Source organism: Apodemus sylvaticus, chromosome 23 (genome assembly GCF_947179515.1).
Source record: "Apodemus sylvaticus chromosome 23, mApoSyl1.1, whole genome shotgun sequence".
Lineage (NCBI taxonomy): Eukaryota > Metazoa > Chordata > Mammalia > Rodentia > Muridae > Apodemus > Apodemus sylvaticus.
The window spans coordinates 40854624-40873794 of NC_067494.1; the positions used below are offsets into that span (position 1 = coordinate 40854624).

The 19171-nt window shown below is 47.1% G+C and overlaps 1 protein-coding gene across 2 annotated transcripts in view; it reads left to right on the forward strand.

The window, feature by feature from the left end:
• Window positions 1-8091: 8091 nt before the first annotated feature.
• Window positions 8092-19171, forward strand: part of Fndc1 (fibronectin type III domain containing 1) — an 83210-nt gene continuing 72130 nt past the window's right edge. For both annotated transcript variants that reach the window (XM_052169752.1, XM_052169753.1), the window contains exon 1: window positions 8092-8365. In XM_052169752.1, the coding sequence (XP_052025712.1) occupies window positions 8266-8365 (100 nt within the window). In that variant the 5' untranslated portion in view covers window positions 8092-8265. The remainder of the gene's footprint in view (window positions 8366-19171) is intronic.

Consider the following 19171-nt stretch of genomic DNA (forward strand, 5'->3'; position numbering starts at 1 on the left):
GAGACGCTGGAACAGGTAGATGCTTCCAGACAAAGAGAACGCCTTGGGGCTGAATGTGCTGAGGGCTTAAGTCATGACTGGAGCAAAAGCAGACAGACAGGTCCTTCCCTGGTGGTTCAAGTGCTTCCTTTCTTCCCCGGAGCATCATGTAAATAAGAACCGAGAATCGCCTCAGAGCTGTAAGAGAAGGGCTTAATTCAGATGACACAAAAAACCACAGAACGTTGCTGATGAGATGCCTCTGTCAGTAAAGTGCTTGCTGCACAGGCATGGAGGCCTGAGTCAAGTTCTTAGCATCCCTGTAAACGCTGGGCATGGCAGAGCATGCCTGTAATTCCAGTGCTGGACTGGCAGAGAGGATCCCGGCCTGGGCCTTGCTGACCAGCCAGTCTAGCTAATCGCTGACCTCTGGGTTTGGTGAGAAGCCCCGTCTCAGAAATAATGTGGAGTGCTGTAGAGAGAGGCTGGGTGGCACCATGGCTGAGTGACTGCTTCAAACGCAGGCTAGAAAGACCTCAAGGAGAAATGGAAGAGTCCTTGCCCCGGTGCTGCCCAGTCAACACTCTTGTTGGAGAGTCATGCTAAGTCGTTCTAAGATGGTACAAAGTTCGCCAAGCTTGTCCACGGGAAATCAGGCCGACCTCCCCTGGTTGGGCAGTTTACCGACTGAATAAATGTACAAACCTTTTCGGTTCTTCCACCTCTGCAAAATGTCTTCTGTGACAGTTCAGGAGCACGAAGGAACGGGCGCCACGCCAGCTACTAAGCCTTGCATATGTACAGAGGGGAACACGTGAAGTCTTCCCGGCCCCTCACAAGGCTGCCTTCCCGTGAACTTCTGAAGGGAAGGATCGTGCTACCAGGGCTTGAGAGGCTTGCTTGACTTTTCCACGGGGCAGCTCGCTGGAGTGATGGCGAGTCTATTTTCGACCACCTGCCAGCTGGTTCTGATGTCATTTTGCAGGTGAGCACAGGCCTGTGCCCTCCCTTCTTGACCGGGTACACAGCTGAGGTGCATCACAGGACTACTGAGCCAGTCGTTAGCTTCCCCATTCAGAGAACAGTGTCTGTCTGTCTGTCTTTATGCTGTCTGAGGCACGGAGGACATGGGGCTTGGAGGATACATTCTGGATGACCCAGCAGCTTTGGATTACGGGTGCACAGCTCTGTAGCGGGGTGTCCGGAGGTGAGCTGTGCACCGACCTTGAACCCTGGCGACCTGGTAGGCGGCTTCAGCCTACATGGGACCGGAAGGAGTTGGGTCACGCCTCCGGGCCCCTGGCTCCTGGTGCAGTTGCAGACCACCCCCCAGACCCTCCCACCCTGCAGGAGAGGTGTGTGGCCATCAGTCACACCCCAGGCCCCTAGTATTCTGGCTGGACTCCACCCCCACAGTTACCTGGCAACAGCCAGATAGCCCCGCCCACTATAAGAGGGGCTGTTTGCTCTCTTCTCTTTCTCCATCTCTTGCCCTCTTGGGCTCTTCCCTTCCCCCTTCCCTTCTTTCCACGTGGCCATGGTTGGCCTCTACCTCTCTACCTGCCCTCTCCCACTCTATTCTTCTACAATAAAGCTGTAAAACCATGAGCTGCCGCCTTCCGTCTAAACCTGCCGTTTGGAACAGGCCCACAGCAGAGTTTCCTTCATGGCTGTACGGTGGTCTCAGCAAGGGCCCGGGAGTCAGTGATGTGCAGCCTGGGAAGGTGGCCAGGCATATGTTTCCCTAGTATGGTGCCCAGGCCAATGTTTAAAACTGTGACCGCAACTTGAGGACTGTACATTTTGAGCTCTGCTGCTACCCAGACTGGTCATGGCCTCCTGTGCTCTCTGGTAATTGCCTAGGATTAGAGTAAATGTGACTGTGTCTACCTACAGCAGCGGTTCGCAACCCGAGAGTCGAGACTCCTTTGGCGAACCTCTATCTCCAAAAGTACTTACATTGTGATCCGTAATGGTAGCTGTACTGGCTGGTGTTGTGTGTCAACTTGACACAGGCTGGAGTTATCACAGAGAAAGGAGCTTCAGTTGGGGAAGTGCCTCCATGAGATCCAGCTGTGGGGCATTTTCTCAATTAGTGATCAAGTGGGGAGGCTCCTTGTGGGTGGTGCCATCCCTGGGCTGGTAGTCCTGGGTTCTATAAGAGAGCAGGGTGAGCAAGCCAGGGGAAGCAAGCCAGTAAGAAACATCCCTCCATGGCCGCTGCATTAGCTCCTGCTTCCTGACCTGCTTGAGTGTAAATGGTGGAGCTGGGCTATTAGCTATCTCTTGTGATATGGTGTGTCTGACTGAGCTAGAACACTGAACAGAAGGAGAGATCCTAAGTCTCTGGCTTTCTGTTTATATGCTCTCTCTCTCTCTCTCTCACTCTCTCTCTCTCTCTCTCTCTCTCTCTCACACACACACACACATATACACACATAGCCACATACTACAATGTGTAACCAAAACCCAGAGATCACACCCTGCTATTTGTGACAAAGTCTCTCATTGGCCTGGGGTTTGCAAATTGTCTTAGGCCAGCAGTTGAGTCCTACAGGCCTACCTGTCTCACCTTCCCAGGGCTGGGATTATAAAGATGATTTTTTTTTTTGCAAGGGTTCTAGGGAATTTACATGGACCTCATGTTGACATTTTGTCAACAGAGCAGGCTATGGTTTTATATGAGGCCAATAGATACAGTCTCAGTCAGTGCTCTTAAGGAAGCACATGCCAGGCTGACATCTTAAGTCCCTCCTGTTTCACCAACCCCGCTCCCCCAAAACCTTTGTACTAAGGAAGATAATCACCTTGACCTTGCGTGGAAGCAAGTCAGAACTTCTGTGCTCAGAACCTCACCATGGGCAGTGACCCAGGTGCAGAATGCTTTTCTGACCCCGGACACCATTTCTCTCCCATCCCTCACAAACTCTGAGAAGATAAATGATTTAACACCAGGGCTTGCATGGTTGCACGCTCTCGAGGTTGAGCTCCGTCTGGATGCTGAGAGAGCGTTTCTCTCAAATCTGTAGTGGTATTGGGGAAAGTGGGACAGACTTTAACCCGAGCTCTCTGCCTTGATCTCATTCTGAGTGGCCAGGCATGGTGGAGAGAGACCTGAGCTTGGAGTCATAGCTTGGCTGGGCTGTCTTGCCCACTGGTTAGAGAACCCAGGACATACCAGATTCCTGGATCATCGGCCCCTCCGTAAAAGCTGAGCCTTGCCGACACTCTTTCAAGGACGGAATGAATACAGTTCAAGGGAAGGTTTGCAAGGTGGAATCGTATTGCCAGATTCTCATATCCACAGAATCGAGAGGAATAGCTGAGCCTGCTTTTGGCTTTTTTTTTTCTTTTCTGTCTTTTCTGTTTGTTTACCGAATCCTAGAGAAACATGTTCTCTTCCTGATTCGTCATGGTGAAGTTGTGTTTTCCCCTCCCTCGTCCCAAGCATATCAGCCGCATTCTCCTTTTCCTGTGTAACCTCTGCAGACTGTGTGCACACCACCACTGTGTAATGGGCATTGCACGGTATCTGCTAGCACCGCCCATGAGGTACATCTGCAAAAACAGTGCTTTCAGAGGAATTAAAGAGCCACACCAAGGCCAAGCAGGACTGGCTGTCTGAGGAAAGGGATGAGAAGCAGACTTCCAGAACTCTGCTTGAGCCTGCTCTGCATGGCCTTTGGACGTGGTTCCCACTTATCTATGTGAACCACGAGAACCCCACTCTAACCCCCGCCCTGCCACATAGGAATGCCATGACAACGTGCAGGGAGAGTGCTGAACTCTTTTGATGCACGGTTATTTAAAACATAACTAGAACCAGAGACGGTGTATGCGGACACAGCCTGATGCGTGTAGCTGGGAATAAACCATGGAACAGGGCAGGAGGCAAGCTAACAGAGGGTCAGACTTCAATAACTGATGATCTACATGACCACAGAGAGATATCTGTCTGTCTATCTGTCTATCTATCTATCTATCTGTCTGTCTATCTATCTATATCTATCTATCTGTCTGTCTGTCTATCTATCTGTCTGTCTATCTATCTGTCTATCTATCTATCTATCTGTCTGTCTATCTGTCTATCTATCTATCTATCTGTCTGTCTGTCTATCTATCTATCTGTCTGTCTATCTATCTTGTCTATTATCTATCTATCTATGCTCTCTATCTATCTATGCTATCTATATCATCTATCTATCAATCTATTATCTGTCTATCTATTTATCTATCATCTATCTATCTATCTATCCATCATCTGTCTATGTTGTGTGTATCTATCTATCTATCTATCTATCTATCTATCAATCATCTGCCTGTCTGTCTATTTATCTCTCATTGGTCTATCTATCTATTATCTGTCTATCTGTCTATCTATCATCTTTCTATCTATTATCTATCTGTCTATCTATCTGTCTGTCTGTCTATCTATCATCTGTCTATCTATTATCTGCCTGTCTGTCTACCTATCATCTATCATCTATCTATCCATTATCTATCGCTCTATCATTTGTCTATCTATCTATCAATCTATCTATCATATATCTATCATCTGTCCATCTATATTGTATATTTGTTTCTATTTATATATCATCTGCCTGCCTATCTGTCTGTCTGTCTATCTATCTATCTATCTATCTATTTATCTATCATCTATCTATCAATCTATCTATTATCTGTCTGTCTATCTGTCTATCTATTTATCTATCTATCATCTATCTATCTATGCTATCTAGCATCTGTCTATAAATCTATTATCTGTCTATCTATTTATCTATCATCTATCTATTTATCAATCATCTGCCTGTCTATCTATCTATCTATCTATCTATCTATCTATCTATCTATCATCTGTCTATCTATTATCTGTCTATCTATCTATCTATCTATCTATCTATCTATCATCTATCTATCTATCAATCTATCATCTGTCTATCTATCTATCTATCTATCTATCATCTGTATATCTGTCTATCTACCTATCTATTTTTTAAAGACAGGTACACATGTAATCAAGGCTGGCCTTGAAATTTTGATTCTCTTGCCTCCAACGCTCATGTTCTGAAATTTCAGTCCTGTGCCACTAAGCCCAAGTTTTTTTTTTTTTTTAAATTTTGATGAGCGAAATCAAAGCAACAGTCAGGAGATTAAGAAAAGGCATGGAAAAGATAGAAAACTTGTTAGAACAGCATTGGTGGGTGAGCACACTCAAAATTAAAGCAGAAGGGGGCATTATGGGAAAGGGAACTAGCCAGAGGGGGCAGGGCAATGTTGGAGGGGTCCAAATTAGAGCCCCAAGGTGTATATGACAAACACACACATATATGAACAAGATGTATACACATATACATATACATACACATACACATACATACACATACATATACATATATATACACACATACATATACATGTGTATACAAATATACAGCTCAGTTGGCAGAGTTCTAGCACACAGGAAGCCCTGTGTTCTAACCTTAGCACCACATAAGCCAAGTATGGTAGTAACACAAACCTGTAATCCCAGCACTTGGGAGACAGCGGCAGGAGGAACAGAGAGGTTCAAAGCCATTCTCACCGTGTGAGCTTGAGGCCAGGCTGGAACACATGAGACCCCATCTCAAAAACAAGCCAGGAAAATACCAGCACCCCTACATGTCTGAGACGGCCACGTGCAGGACTGACGGCAATGCTTATTAGGTGAGCTGAACACCCATCCCCCCACATACACACCTGTGTGTGTTCTGAACCTAAAAGTTGGGATGGGGGCGATGATGCAGTTGGTAAAATGCTTCTGTGCAGGCTTGAGGACTGTCCAGATCTGCAGCATCCACGGAAACGCCAGGTGTAGTGTCGTGAGCCTGTAACCCCCAGGACGTGTAAACGCTGGTCACATCACTGGGTGTCCAGCAGTCCTCAGCTGACTCCTGTTGGATGCCCAGACTCTAGCGCTGGCACTCGATTTATCCTGTGGTCTCTGAAGAGTCCACATAAGTGGTTACTTTAGACAGCCAGCCACCTTATAGGGTGTATGGTCTCAAGCTAAAAGAAGGAACCCACTCTCCGCTGAGATGTCCGCTGAGCATGGTGATTTTGCTGACTCTGAGCTAAGGAATGACATCTTGAAGTTACAAAAGTCTTACAGAGTGGCCTGAGGGGCAGCATGCCATTGCACACTGTCAATCTCTTTTCTCCACAGCCCATCAGTCTTCCCAGCCATCTTTTCCAGATGATCCTGGGATGTTTCTCGCTCTCATGCCCTGTTAATGTCCCAGCTGTATGCCCTAGTCTTCACTGGGTTGTGGGAACCTATTCCTGGTCTCTCTCTCTCTCCTGCTCAGGGTTCTGAGCCCAGCACCCGATTCCTCCCTGTTTGGTGGCTTGCTGTGGGAGGTTTCCTTTTCTCAGGCTGCATCTCTTGGAGTCAGAGCCCTGGCTCATTTTGGCTACTATGTTAGACTCCTCTGGCCACTATAACAAAGTATCACACACTGGGTGGGTGGCATAAACTTTGGAAGTTTCTTTTGTCATGGTTGTAGAGACGAGGGTCTAAAATTAGGTCTGCTGGGCTTACAGCTGGGGGTGCAGGGCTGTGCACAGGCCCTAGGGAGAGCAGTCCTTTGCCTCTTCTTGCTTTGGGTAGCTGCCTGAATCCTTTGGACTTTGACTGCCTCTCTTTCCTGGTCTCCCATAGCACATGGTCTGTGGTAACACGTCATCTCTTATATGTAGACGAAGCTCCTCTCTTCTTTTTATAAACATACATGTTACATTCATAGCCTAAACTCTCTGAGAATGCTCAATTGAACCACGAGCCATCCTCCTTGTGATGTCCCTAATACACACAGTCTCCAGAGATGAGGACAGACATACATTTTTTGGGGGGCTGAGTTTCAGCAAAACATGGTCACTTCCCTTCACCATTATGGACCGAGGAGAAAGAAGATTGGGTCACCAGCTCTATCTACAGAGATTTTTCCTTCTGACTGACCAGCTAGAGTTGACCACAGGAACCCTGGATCAGCTGACTTGGAACACACTTGAGAGAGAGTGAGGAGTGTGGAAGGAACCTGACACTCCTGAAGGAAGACCAAGCTAAGAGACACGAAAGCCAGAGAGAGGCTAGACTACCTAGAGCCCTAAAGGGCAAGGCAAGAGCATCTGTTTACCTGTAGAAGGTTCCGGAACTCTAAAGAGGGGATCAGTGGAGGGCCTTCCTGGGGCAGCCTGGAGACTTCACTGCAGATCGCAGTTAGGCAAGAGGTGTCAGCCAGGCCTCAGCCTGTGGATGTCTTTTGTAAATTTTGTTTCTGAATAGAGTCCATGTTTCATTACCATCCTTCCAAACTTTGTGTAATGTTCTGGTCAAGTCTGGGGTTGCCACCTCGGAGAACCGATTCCATATTCTGTCCTGTTCCAGTGGCATCAGGTTGGTTTGCAGAGCGCAGCACTCTAGCCTCCCTAGCGCGAGTCTTTGTCGCCTGCAGGGGCGCTCCTACTCCGCTAGTGTCTCAGGCTGGGAGTGGACCAAAACCCAGTCTGTTATCCCGCACAGCGGGACCCCAAGGCAGTGTTTAAATTACAGAAAGGGAGGTCAAATGAGTTCTTGGCCCGACTTTTGCGGCTTGCTTAAAGTCAGCTTCCGTTTCAACTGGGATCACGCGCTCCTGCACAATGACAGCCAGGAGTTGCCGCGGCTAGTGCAGTTCCTCACTCTTTCCCAAGCTCCGGCTGGGTGGGAAGGATACCGCGAGCCTGCAGACCACTGTCGTGTGCAGAAAAGAGTGGCGGGTCCCGGTCGGGTCCCCGAAGATGAAACCACACAGAGGGGCTAGGAGGTTTAAGGGGACACAAAGTTCACGCCCGTCTTAGCACCGATTGTTTACAATAAGTCACTTCCCCGCCTAGAAAAGTATTGGAGAATTAGACAAAGGGAGGGGAACTTTCCTGGTCACTCTTCCTGGTGCGGATTTTTAATTTCACAAAAACCGAGTGGGGTTCCGGGACTTGCGCCCCGCCCGCCTCGTGGGGTCTCGTCGCGAGCGCGCCGGCAGGGGGCGCCCGAGCGCAGCTAAAAGGCGCTGCGGGCAGCGGGTGGCCCCAGTGGCGGAGCGCGGCCGCGGTGCGTGGCCAGGAGCGGTCGCCGACGGGCTGCAGAGCCGCTAGCACAGGACACCGGACGCCCGGCCACGGGCACCCGACGGCGTTACTCTGCGTTCCTCTCGCTGCGGCCCGCGCCCTGCCGGCCACCCACGCTCGGTCCCCGCGCATCCCGGGCTCCCGATGGCCCCCGAGGCCAGGGCGTCCCCGCGCCTGCTGCTCAGGGCGGCGCTGCTGCTCCTGGCGGCGCTGCTCCCTGTGACTTCCTCAGCGGGACCCCCAGGTACGCGCACGCCTGACTCCGCGGTCGGTCCGGCTATCCCCTGCCCACCCGCTTGGCACTCTGGGGTCCACTGTCCCGCTCTGGCTCTGTGTTGCCCGCGTGCGTGTCTTGTCACTAACCCGTGCATCCTCGTGAGTTGGAGTCAGGACGTGCTGGGTGTGGGCACTGGACACTCTGAGTATGGGAGATGTGTGGACACCGACCGCACAACAAAACTGGGGACTGGAACTTGTCTAAGTGTCCCAGAGAGCCAGGCAAAACAGAAGTGACTTTGGGCATCGCAACAGGGGTAGGAGGTGGGGGGGGGGGGGGAAGAGGGCACTTTGTTTGGACTCTCCCCGGGGGGGTGAGGGTGAGCATCTTTCTGTCATCTTCTTCACCTGTACTTGATGTACCCCAGTGAGGTAATAGGATCACTGGGGAGCTCACAGGGAGGCTGAGAGGCAGGATTGTACTCCAGGACCAGCAACGAGGCTTGGGAACTTTGCAGATGGAAGAAGACATTTGTCTTTCGAGGAGGATAGCCGGAGGATAGTCAATGAGTTCCAGAGAACCTAACCAACTCCAACGGACAGGCTGCAGCCTGAAAGGACACTTGCTTTGCCCTAGAGGCTTGGCTGACTCTCTGTTTTCTTCTGTTTCACTAGCATCCAGCTGGCCAGCCAGTCGTGGGCTTTCGTCCCCTGTCTTTGGTGTCTTCTTTTCCAGCATGCATGCATTTCCACACTTGGAAATTAAACTGTGGCTTTTATTTATGTCATCAATTTGTAGGAACCTAAAAAGTTGACTCCCCCCACCCCCTTTCTGGTATGGTTCAATGCCAGCAGGGCTGGGAAAAAAAACAAAAACAAAAACAAAACACCAAACTTCTTTTCCAACAGGGACCACTAGTTTGATTTGCTGGTGTCTGTCTTGCTGTCCCCGTAAGGATAAAGGGAGAGAGCTCGGTGACCTCTTTGGTAGCTGTCATGCATATTGTTTGGGAATATTGTTTGGGATGCCACGCACTCTGACGTTGAGTTCCCTTTTTTGTAAAAGGGTCATGCAGAAGTAGGGGGTCTTTTCTGTTTATGATCTCAAGGCGAGTATTCCCTTCATATTTCATACAATGCCTGGCAGAATAAGTCTCTTCTAGCTCCCAGTTTTCCCACCCACAGTCCAAAGGCTTTGTTCTTTCTAAGTTCAAGTGTTCAGGGCGCTGAAAGAGTCCTTGTTACAGCTTAAGGCAGTCTGAGTGGGGGCCCTGGTAAGTGAGTTCTTCGGTGGTTCCAGCCGCCTTCCTTTCCGAGTCTATGGTCACCTTAGGATGGGTTCTGCTTTCGAGTGTGGGAAGGCAGGGTTGTTTGTGCTCCTCATGGGTTCGACGGTGTTGCCAGCCAGCCTCTAGCTTTCTTTTGCACTCTGCTCTGCACAGCACTGCCCTGTGGAATGTTGGAATTGGAAGGCTTGCTGGCGCTTCTCTCTACTGCGTTGACGTGGGATCTGCAGTAAAATGATGACCAGTCTGGAAACGGACAAAGGGAGACAAGCACATTTCCAAGTGCCTATTTACCCTACTTAAGTTCAATTAGGGCAGGGAAGGAGTGGGCTTAGCTGCCTGTAGATGGCTCCTGTGCCTTGAAGAGCTCACGGAGCAGCATGTAATTTATTCCGTGGGCTCCCTGAGGAGCCTTCCTGTCTGTCTGTCTTGCCATTCACAGTTGCAGCAGTTGCTTGGATTTGTGTCTGGTGGGGCAAAGCCACGGGCAGACGTAACTCACACTTGCTGCAAACGGCTGCTGTCAGCCGCATCCCTCCTCTTTTGGGTCCAGCATTTCTGTAAGGCAAATTACCCAGAGCCTCTGCTGACAGTTAACACACCATTACAGCCTCACAGGAGCTCTTCTTCCAACACACACACACACACACACACACACACACACACACACACGGAAGATCCCCGCTACTTAGGACAGATTAAAACAGAGTGAAGTAGGCAGTGGTGCCCCTCCCCCACCACACCCATTACTACCACAGGCTACTAGGCAAGCATTAAAATAACAGGGGTGCGCCCCAGTCTGTAGGACTGAAACCATCCACGCATTTATGGTAGATACCCAGCAATGGCTTAGGGTTTGTCATTACTTTCTTCTTCTTCTTCTTCTTCTTCTTCTTCTTCTTCTTCTTCTTCTTCTTCTTCTTCTTCTTCTTCTTCTTCTTCCTCTTCTTCTTTCTTTTTTCTTTTTTTGAGACAGGGTTTCTCTGTATAGCCCTGGCTGTCTTGGAACTCACTCTGTAGACCAGGCTGGTCTTGAACTCAGAAATCCACCTGTCTCTGCCTTCCAGAGTGCTGGGATTACAGGCGTGCGCCACCCCTGCCCGGCTCATTACTTTCTTCTTTAAAGCTAAAGATCTTTTCAATAAATCCGCAAGGCCAAAGTTATTCTCAAAGGAATATGAGTTCACGCTTGGCCTCTTTCCTGTGTTGATGTTCACATGAATGGTGCAAAAGCTTGCTGGGTGTAATAAATGGTACCTGACAGGGTCCAAGGCTGGGACACTGAACGTACTAAGTATTTAACCCCAAGGATAAACACCTGTGGCACTTCCAGTCAGCACTTGAATAACTTGCTTTCCTAGTGGAATGCAGTATTTACTTAAAAAAAAAAAATCTACAGACAAGCTATAGTTGCCAACTTGAATGGCTCTCACACTTTTTATTTTCCTCCAAAAACAAAGTGAGCCTGATGCCTCTGGTAAAGTAATTGCACACTTTTCTCGTCAGTGATTGAGTTTCTTAAGTTAAAACTCGAATGTAGCTACGCTGTCTCTGCCCTTGTAGGCTTGAAATACTTTTCTGTATTATACACCTTTCTTAGGGCAATGGTGACAGGAATGAACATGGTTTGAATAGCAATATGAATGAAGATGTACCTTTAAAAATGTCACATGTAGCTGGGTGGTGGTGGTGAATGCCTATAATCCCAGCACTCCGGGAGGCAGAGGCAGGCGGATTTCTGATTTCGAGGCCAGCCTGGTCTACAGAGTGAGTTCCAGGACAGCCAGGGCTATACAGAGAAACTCTGTCTCAGAAAAAAAAATATGTCACACAATGAGACATGGTAAATCCAAATTGCGACTGCGCAAAACATTACACAGGGGCCCGAGGCAGTGGCATGTGTATCTGCAACACATCTGTGATGCCAGAGCTCCCAGAGTGAGGTGGGAAATGGAGATGGGAGAATTACTCACAATTACTCACAAATTGTGAATCAGGTGCATGGGAATGCACTGTAGAGCCACAGAAACAAGAGAGGCTCTGCCCCAATTAGGTAGAGCGTGAGAACCGACTCTCAAAGGCCATCTTCTGGCCTCTGTGTGCAAGTGTGCATTCATATGCACACGTGCCAGGGCACATGTGAGTATGCAGCATGTGCACACACACACACACAGATACACACAGACACATACGTGGGCACACATGCATGCATGCACACAATCTATTCTCTATCTTGAACTTTTCACAGGGCCTTCTACAGGCTAGATACCCTGTCCTTGAGCTACACCCCCATTATAAACTAATTAATCGTTAATTAACTTAACAATTAATTAGTTTATAATTCCTAGTATAGTAGGAAGGACAGATGACAGACACCCTGTTCAAGTATAACTTTCATGGGAACCTTGTAAGTTTAAAGGTAGAAAGCTATCCAGAGGCCATGGAATGTTGTAGCTCCTGGGATACACGGCTGAATGGAGATGTCTGGGTCAGAGTCTTAACACCATCATGACCCCTCTGCTGGCCTTCAGCAGTCTGTCTGCATTTGTGGATAGAGGTGGTCAGTGAGCCCTTTAATCTTTAGAAGCCCTGGAGTCTTTCCTATGACCCAGGTGGCTCCAGCTCTCTGGTGTTTCTTTTTACTCCTGTCTTTGTGAGCAGGTGGACTCCTTTGGCTTCAGGTTTTGCTTCCAAGCCCAGCAGGCAGACGGCCCATATCACTCATTTTTGTGAGCATAGACACATTATTATTATTGTAAGATTAGGGTGTGTAGTGGGATTGCAAGATGACAATTCATGTCCCTAGAAAGTCATCACTAGAAAGTTCCCATGTCCTATCTACGTGTAAGTCATAATGGCCCATCCATTGTCTACAGGAGGGGCACGGACGTGGGCTGCATCCTTTCCCTGTGTTTGCTGTGAGAAATGACCACACACCTCCTGGCTTAAAGCAGCAGGAATTATTATAAGATAGTATTGGAGGTCAGGAGTCCAGATGGGGTCTCTTGGGGCTAAAACCCAGGACTGTGTTCCCTTGGGTTTCTTTCGCTTCCAATTCTGGAGTGCTCACCTTTCTTGACTCTGGAGACTTAGGAGGAGATCTTTTGGTACCACTACTATTCTGCCAACCTCAAGGGGTGTGAATGAGAAACCTGGGCACAAACATTTCTGGAGGTGCTCCCAGAGGCTGATTGGGGACAGGACCTCTATTTTCTCCCTTAGGGAATTTCAGGACTGTCTTAGGTTGTAATTAAGCTTCGGTTATCAGGAGCTTTTGTTTTAATTAGAAAACATGGGAGCGGGTGTTTAAAGCTATAAAAATGAAAGCGAGAAAGAACAGGCCTGCTGAGTAGTGAGTGCATAGAATACATCTGTCAAAATACAGAGCAAACTGGAAACTTTGGTGCCTTGGGGAGAGCAGGTCGTTGGGGGAAAGGGGACAACTGTGGCTTTTGTTGCCCGCGCATCTTCCCAAGCCGTAATAAACGAGCATTTGCGTATTTGGAACCATTTGGTTAGTCGTGTAAACCAGCATAATTTTTCTTCCTTCCTCTTTAAGACTTGGAATCTTTAGCGCTCCACGGCATTTGCGTTCTGTGGCCCATAGAGGGCGCTCCTGGCCTTTCGGAGGCGGGCCCATCTTCCTTGGGCCTCATTCAAGCTAGGCCTTAGAGAGAAGAAATGAGCACAAACTTTCAGTTATCTGCTTTGTTCCCTTTGTGCACTGCTTTAAAAAATTTCTTTAGCTTGCCACTCGTTGGATCTTCCTGCACACGTTAAATTGGGAAGGACATGGTCGACATGATTGCCCATTAACAATTGACAATTAAGTGTTAATAAAGATGGAATTTGAAACCTAAATCTAAAGTTGGGGTTTGCAAGGTTTTAGTTGTTGGGGTACCCTAGGTACCTTTACAGGCCCAGGCCAAAATTGGAAGAGTTGGACCATGGAGGAGAATTAAAAACGTGTGTGTGTGTGCGTGTGTGTGTGTGTGTGTGTAATAGTCTTGATAATCTCTCTCTCTCCCCCTCTCCCTTTCCCAGCCTCAGGCTCTCCTTTTGTAACTAGAGGAGTACTGTACATTATTTTAATTATACTAGTCAGAATATATCGTAACTTACTGTTAAGTGTAGCAACTTAACTGGAGAGCTGTACACGCTGATTAAAAACAGACAGCAGGGGTAGTTTTCTGCTGTGGCATTAAAATACTCAATAAAACACAAACTGCAGATGTGAATCTCACCCTTTCCGTGGAGGTAGACTTTAAAAAAAAGTTCTTTTCCTAACTGACTCTTTCTGAAGCGGTCTAACGCCTGGTTTCCATACTCACGGTGTGAACTTGGTGATACTCTGATTTAATTCCTGTGGGAACCAGGTGTAAAGCTGTTAAACTGTTCTCCCACAGGCATCATCTAGTATATACTTGTCCTAGGATTTGGAACTCAAATCTTAGAAGTCCTACAATCCTCCCCTGGAGGCTACCTGGGTACCTGGGGTTACATGTCTGAGAATTAACTGTGCTAACCAGAGTTTCTTCCCTAGGCTATGTGTAATTGTCAGCAGCAGTATTTCTGACCTGCTCTGAGGGCTGGTTCGTTTTAACTGTCAACTACATACAGCACAGAATCACCCGGAAAGAGAGTCTTAACTGGGATTATTTAGATTGGATCGGCCTGTGGGCAGATCTGTTGGAGAGCGCCCTTGTTAATTGACATGGGAAGACCCCGCCCACTGCGAGCGGAAGTAGGCAGTACAAGACAGGACAAAACTTGCAGCTGGGAGCAAGCCAACCAGCAAAGCACCCATGCAGTCACTTCTTCCTACCCTTGCCTGCGGATGTGGTGTCTCCTCTAAAGTCCCGTTGCCTCAACTTCCCAACATGTCAGACTGTAAACCGGAACTGTAAGCTGAAGAAATGAATCGAGAACAGGGAAGTAGGGCTTCCCTGAAGTTGGTGCGAACCTAATCCCTGCTACAAAATGGACCAGGGGATGTTAGGATAAAGAGGCGCTTGTGCCAAGGTGCGTGCCGCTAAGAAATTACCCCACGCAACAGGTCTAGGGCAAGAGATTTATTGGGGGAGGTGGAAATCGAAAGGCCATCTCTGAGTGGGAACATGCGAAATAGACCTGCAGACCGGCAGACAAACAGAAACGAACGGGAGAGAGATAGCCCGATCTGGGGTGGCCAGAGCCTTTTATGAACTGCACCTGGTGTTTCTGGCCATCTAGGGGATGACCTAAGTTGCTGTTGGGTCCCTGAGGGTAGGCCAACCGGAATGCCTGATTTCTAACAAGGGGCGTGGTTCTAACAAGGTCCTTCCTATCAAACCAGGTCTTGTTAAACTTGCCATGACCTGTGTTTGTGCGTCATAGCACACATATGCACCGCATGCTCAATACCTGTAAAATCTTTGAAAGTGTGTTCTTGATTTCAGCCTGGTCTGGGTTTGATCGCTGTCTCTTTCCGCCTGTGTAAGAGCTCCCTAAGCTCTCACATGGTCAGTTCGAGGAATACCAGGGTGAGAAACTACAGTTGAACCAATTTAAATTCATCCCCGTCTAGTTTACAAATGCATGAGACTCGGGCTATGGTTGTTCGGCTTTGACAATTACTGGGGGGTCACCCCTAATCTACCCTTCTAACTGCAGGCCTGGCTACCTCCCCAGCAGTGTTCCCCAAATAGTGGCCATGCGTTCATGGTCGATCTCTTCTCATGGTTGCTTCCCCCACCCCATCCCACTCTCTCTCCAACCACCAACCAGGTAACGCAAAACCCACCTACCTCTAATCCCTCCAGTATTGGTTGTACCATTTTTTTAAACCAATAGTTTTAAATTAAGGAACAAGGTTGACACAACAGAAGCTGGAAAATGTAAGAATTTACACATAGGCAACTTTGGGTCTAATTTAGCATTACAACACACAGCAACAGACCAAACCTCAACAGAAAACACTCGAGAGAAAATGGCTACCACAGGTGGAAATCTCTCTAGTCACTTCTGTATCCCTTGTGCCTTACTTACACTCTGAGACCTACTAAGTGCTTCTTTAAGATTTTACACACACACACACACACACACACACACACACCTTTTTGTTCAAAATATTGTTTGTATTCCTCTTTTATTGACAGATTATTTGCCTATTCCCATTAATAATTACTAAGTGATTAAAAAATATTTAAGCTATTCATTTAAAATTTGAATGGTCACTGGGTCTGGTCACATCTGTCTCACTTGCTCTTTTTTTTTTTTTTTTTTTTTTTTTTTGGTAAACCTACCACCCTCACAGCACTTGTTGGCCTCTCTTATTAGTTATGTGTGTGTGTGTGTTTCCTAGGATGGCCTTAAACTCACTATCTTACCAAAGATGGTTTTGAGTTTCTAATCCTTCTGCATCTACATTCTGGGATTGTACATGGACCACCATTTTTGGGTTATGTGGTGCTGGGCACTGAACTCAGGGCCTCATGCACCCTAGGCCAGCACTCACCAACTGAGCCCCATCCCAAGACCCTGCCTGGCACATCTTCTAAGGGAATTTTTTTAGGGAGTTTTCAGGGCTATATCAGTGGTCACAGAGGACACAGGATTGTCCAAGTATTTAACATAGTTAGACAATGACTTTCACATTTTGGGGGAAGAAATGAATTTTTTAGAGAGTTTGTGTGTGTGTGTGTGTGTGTGTGTGTGTGTGTTTTGCCTGGCATGCCAAGCAGTTTGTAGTGGGCTGAATCTGAATTGGACCAGGGAACAATGGCAGTTTTTTAGGGAACCATTTCTTGTTTGCAAACTAAATTTGAAGAATGTGCAAAAGATTCTATAAAAACCTGGGAAGTACTCATTTCCCATGAGTCTGTGGTGTTGCCATTGGCAGGCATGGTACGGTGTTACCTCCACAGTTCTCAAAATTTGCTCTCTCCAGTGACATATTGTCTTATGTTCCTTACATGGAAAACATCCACTAAATCCCTCTGATTTATCTTTCTAATCCATTCCGGAAAGCCAGTGGTGTACATGGGTGGAGGGGAATCTTATTTCCTCTGAAACAGTAGCTTTTATTTATGTTAATTTCCAAACAGAAAGTCCGAGAGCTTTAAAATGTTAAGTCCTAATGATCACACTTTGCCAGAGGTGTTGGTTGGGTTCACTTTCATTTCTGGTTTTGTTGTTCTGGGGACAGATGTACTTACTCAAGTCGGGGGCATGCCTACAAAAGGACCAACATTGTCAAAATGGCATTTCCAGAAGGGACCCCTAAAATCAATGGGAACAAGCTAAAGGGAGCACAGTTCTCACTTAAAGTAAAAAGTGACTTGGCATCATAAATCCACAAGCAACAGTGTGTCTAGCCCCAAATCCTTTGTGATATCAGTGGGTAAACAGATGAGGGAATTATTTATCTCTTCCTTGTAAACTTGGGAGCAGAGACCTAGACTGAGGGTTTAGTGAAGCCAACAGGGCCCCAGATCATTCCATGTTTCCACTCTGTCATTGCTGGCCTTGTCATCTCATCTCCCATTGCTACACAGTTGCTGCCTGTGTAGGGATTATGTATGACATCACAGGAGGTGAGAAAAGAGGAAGCTAAAAGAGGACTGGAGTTCATGATGTCCCTTTAATTTGCTTTCACATAAAAACAAATTATGACAGTCCTTTTCCTCACCTGTGTCATAGGCCAGGCTAACTTGCAGGTGTAACCTAGCTGCAAGGGAAGCTGAGAGTCAGGCGTTCCTGTGTTTGACATTCTAACTTTATGGCAAGGGGAAGCAAGGGCCAGAGAAGTGGGTAATGTTCTTGGAGTGGCCCACAGGTAGTGTTTATCTTGGCAGTTTCAGATTCCATCATTCTGCTAAACTGTTGCAAATTACTTATGACACAAATTACTTTTGTTACTTATGATGCAAATTATTTTTGTTACTTATGATACAAATTGCTTATGTTACTTATGATACAAATTACTTATGTTACAAATTACTTATGACTGATAAAAATCTAACAGAAAGCATCTTGGGAGATAAAGTTTTTTTTTTTTTTTTTTTTTTTTTTTTTTTTTACCGAGTATTCTTGGGCACAAAAATCATCTGACTGAGGTGTTTGATTTTAATTTTGTCACTTGCTGCCCTCTCTCTTTTAAAACAATTCCTTAATAATTTCTTTGTTGTTGTTGTTGTTGTTGTTTTGTTATTTTAAATTTTGAGATCCCAGGCTTGCTTTGAACTATGCAGCTCAGGATGACCTGAATTAAACAAAAGATTTATTTTATTTGTGTATATCTGCATGTGAGTATGTGAATGAATGTGTGTGTGTGTGTATGTGTGTGTGTGTGTACATGAGAGGCCAGAAGGCATTGGCTCTCTTGGAACTGTAGTTACAGATGCTTCTCTGATTTTATTACATAGATGCTGGGATCTGAATCTGGGTCCTTGTGTTGCGTAGTGAGTGTTTATAACTACTCAGTCACCTCACTGGCCCAGATGTTTCTTTTTATTGTTCCATTTTATGTTTCTCTGCATTGTAGCTCTTTCTCCAGCTACAGGCGAGGGAGAGATGGAACAGGGAGATAAGGAGAGGGAATCTTGGGAAGAAAGCTGTAGTAACGGATGTACATTTTTGCCTCACAGCTTCCCTTGAATACAAATCAAGGATAGTTTGTACCAACTCTGTCTGAAAGAAGCTGCTAACCCCATGCTTAATGTGAAGACACTGTGAACCAGCATCTTCATTGTGCAGATGGTTTTGCATGTAAATTGGGGCTCTTGCTCTGGGCCACTCCCAACAGTATATGTAGTGGTCTTATGTGACCAGCTTGAGTTTAGCACCCAGAGAGATCAGAATGACATAGTTTCTATAGTCAAGAGTGAACCTACTGAGGTAGCCCACATTGTGGACAGAGATGAATGCAGACCGGTGATGCTCACACAGAGAAGGGAAGCAGAGTAGACTGTGACAAACTCTATGTAAAGGTTAGCAGGTGAAAGTTGGATAGCACTGGTCACCAGTTGGCTCCTTGGGGCTGATGAATTAAAAATGTGATTCACAATTGTATTTAGAGTCAGCTTGGCACTGTCATGGGCACTTTTGGCATGCATGCGTGGTGATGAGGCCTTCCGATCTGAATAAGTGGTACTTTGTTATCAAAAGGCTGGCTGAGGGTGGAGGTAGGGGACAACCACAGGGGATTCACATTTAGCTGAGGTGGCAGGAGATGTGAGCCCGAGGCTCCAACTGGCTTCTGGGTGCATTAGTGAGTGGCAGCCAGACATGCTGTGGCCACCTGCCGGGAGCAGCCCTCCCCCAATCCTGGATCTCTCTAGCTCACACTCAGTTGTGTGTGGTGCTTCCTCTGCACAAATGCAGAAGAATTCATTGAGCACCAGAAGCAGAATCCATCAAGTTAGCACTGTCTGGGCAATGATTGGCTTCCGAGGACCCTGAACTGTTGCGTTGGCTGTCCTTGTCCTTGTTTTTGTGGAGGGGAGTGGCACAGGACACATCTGATTGCCTTGATACTTCTCCGTGCAAAAATATGATGTGTCTTCCCT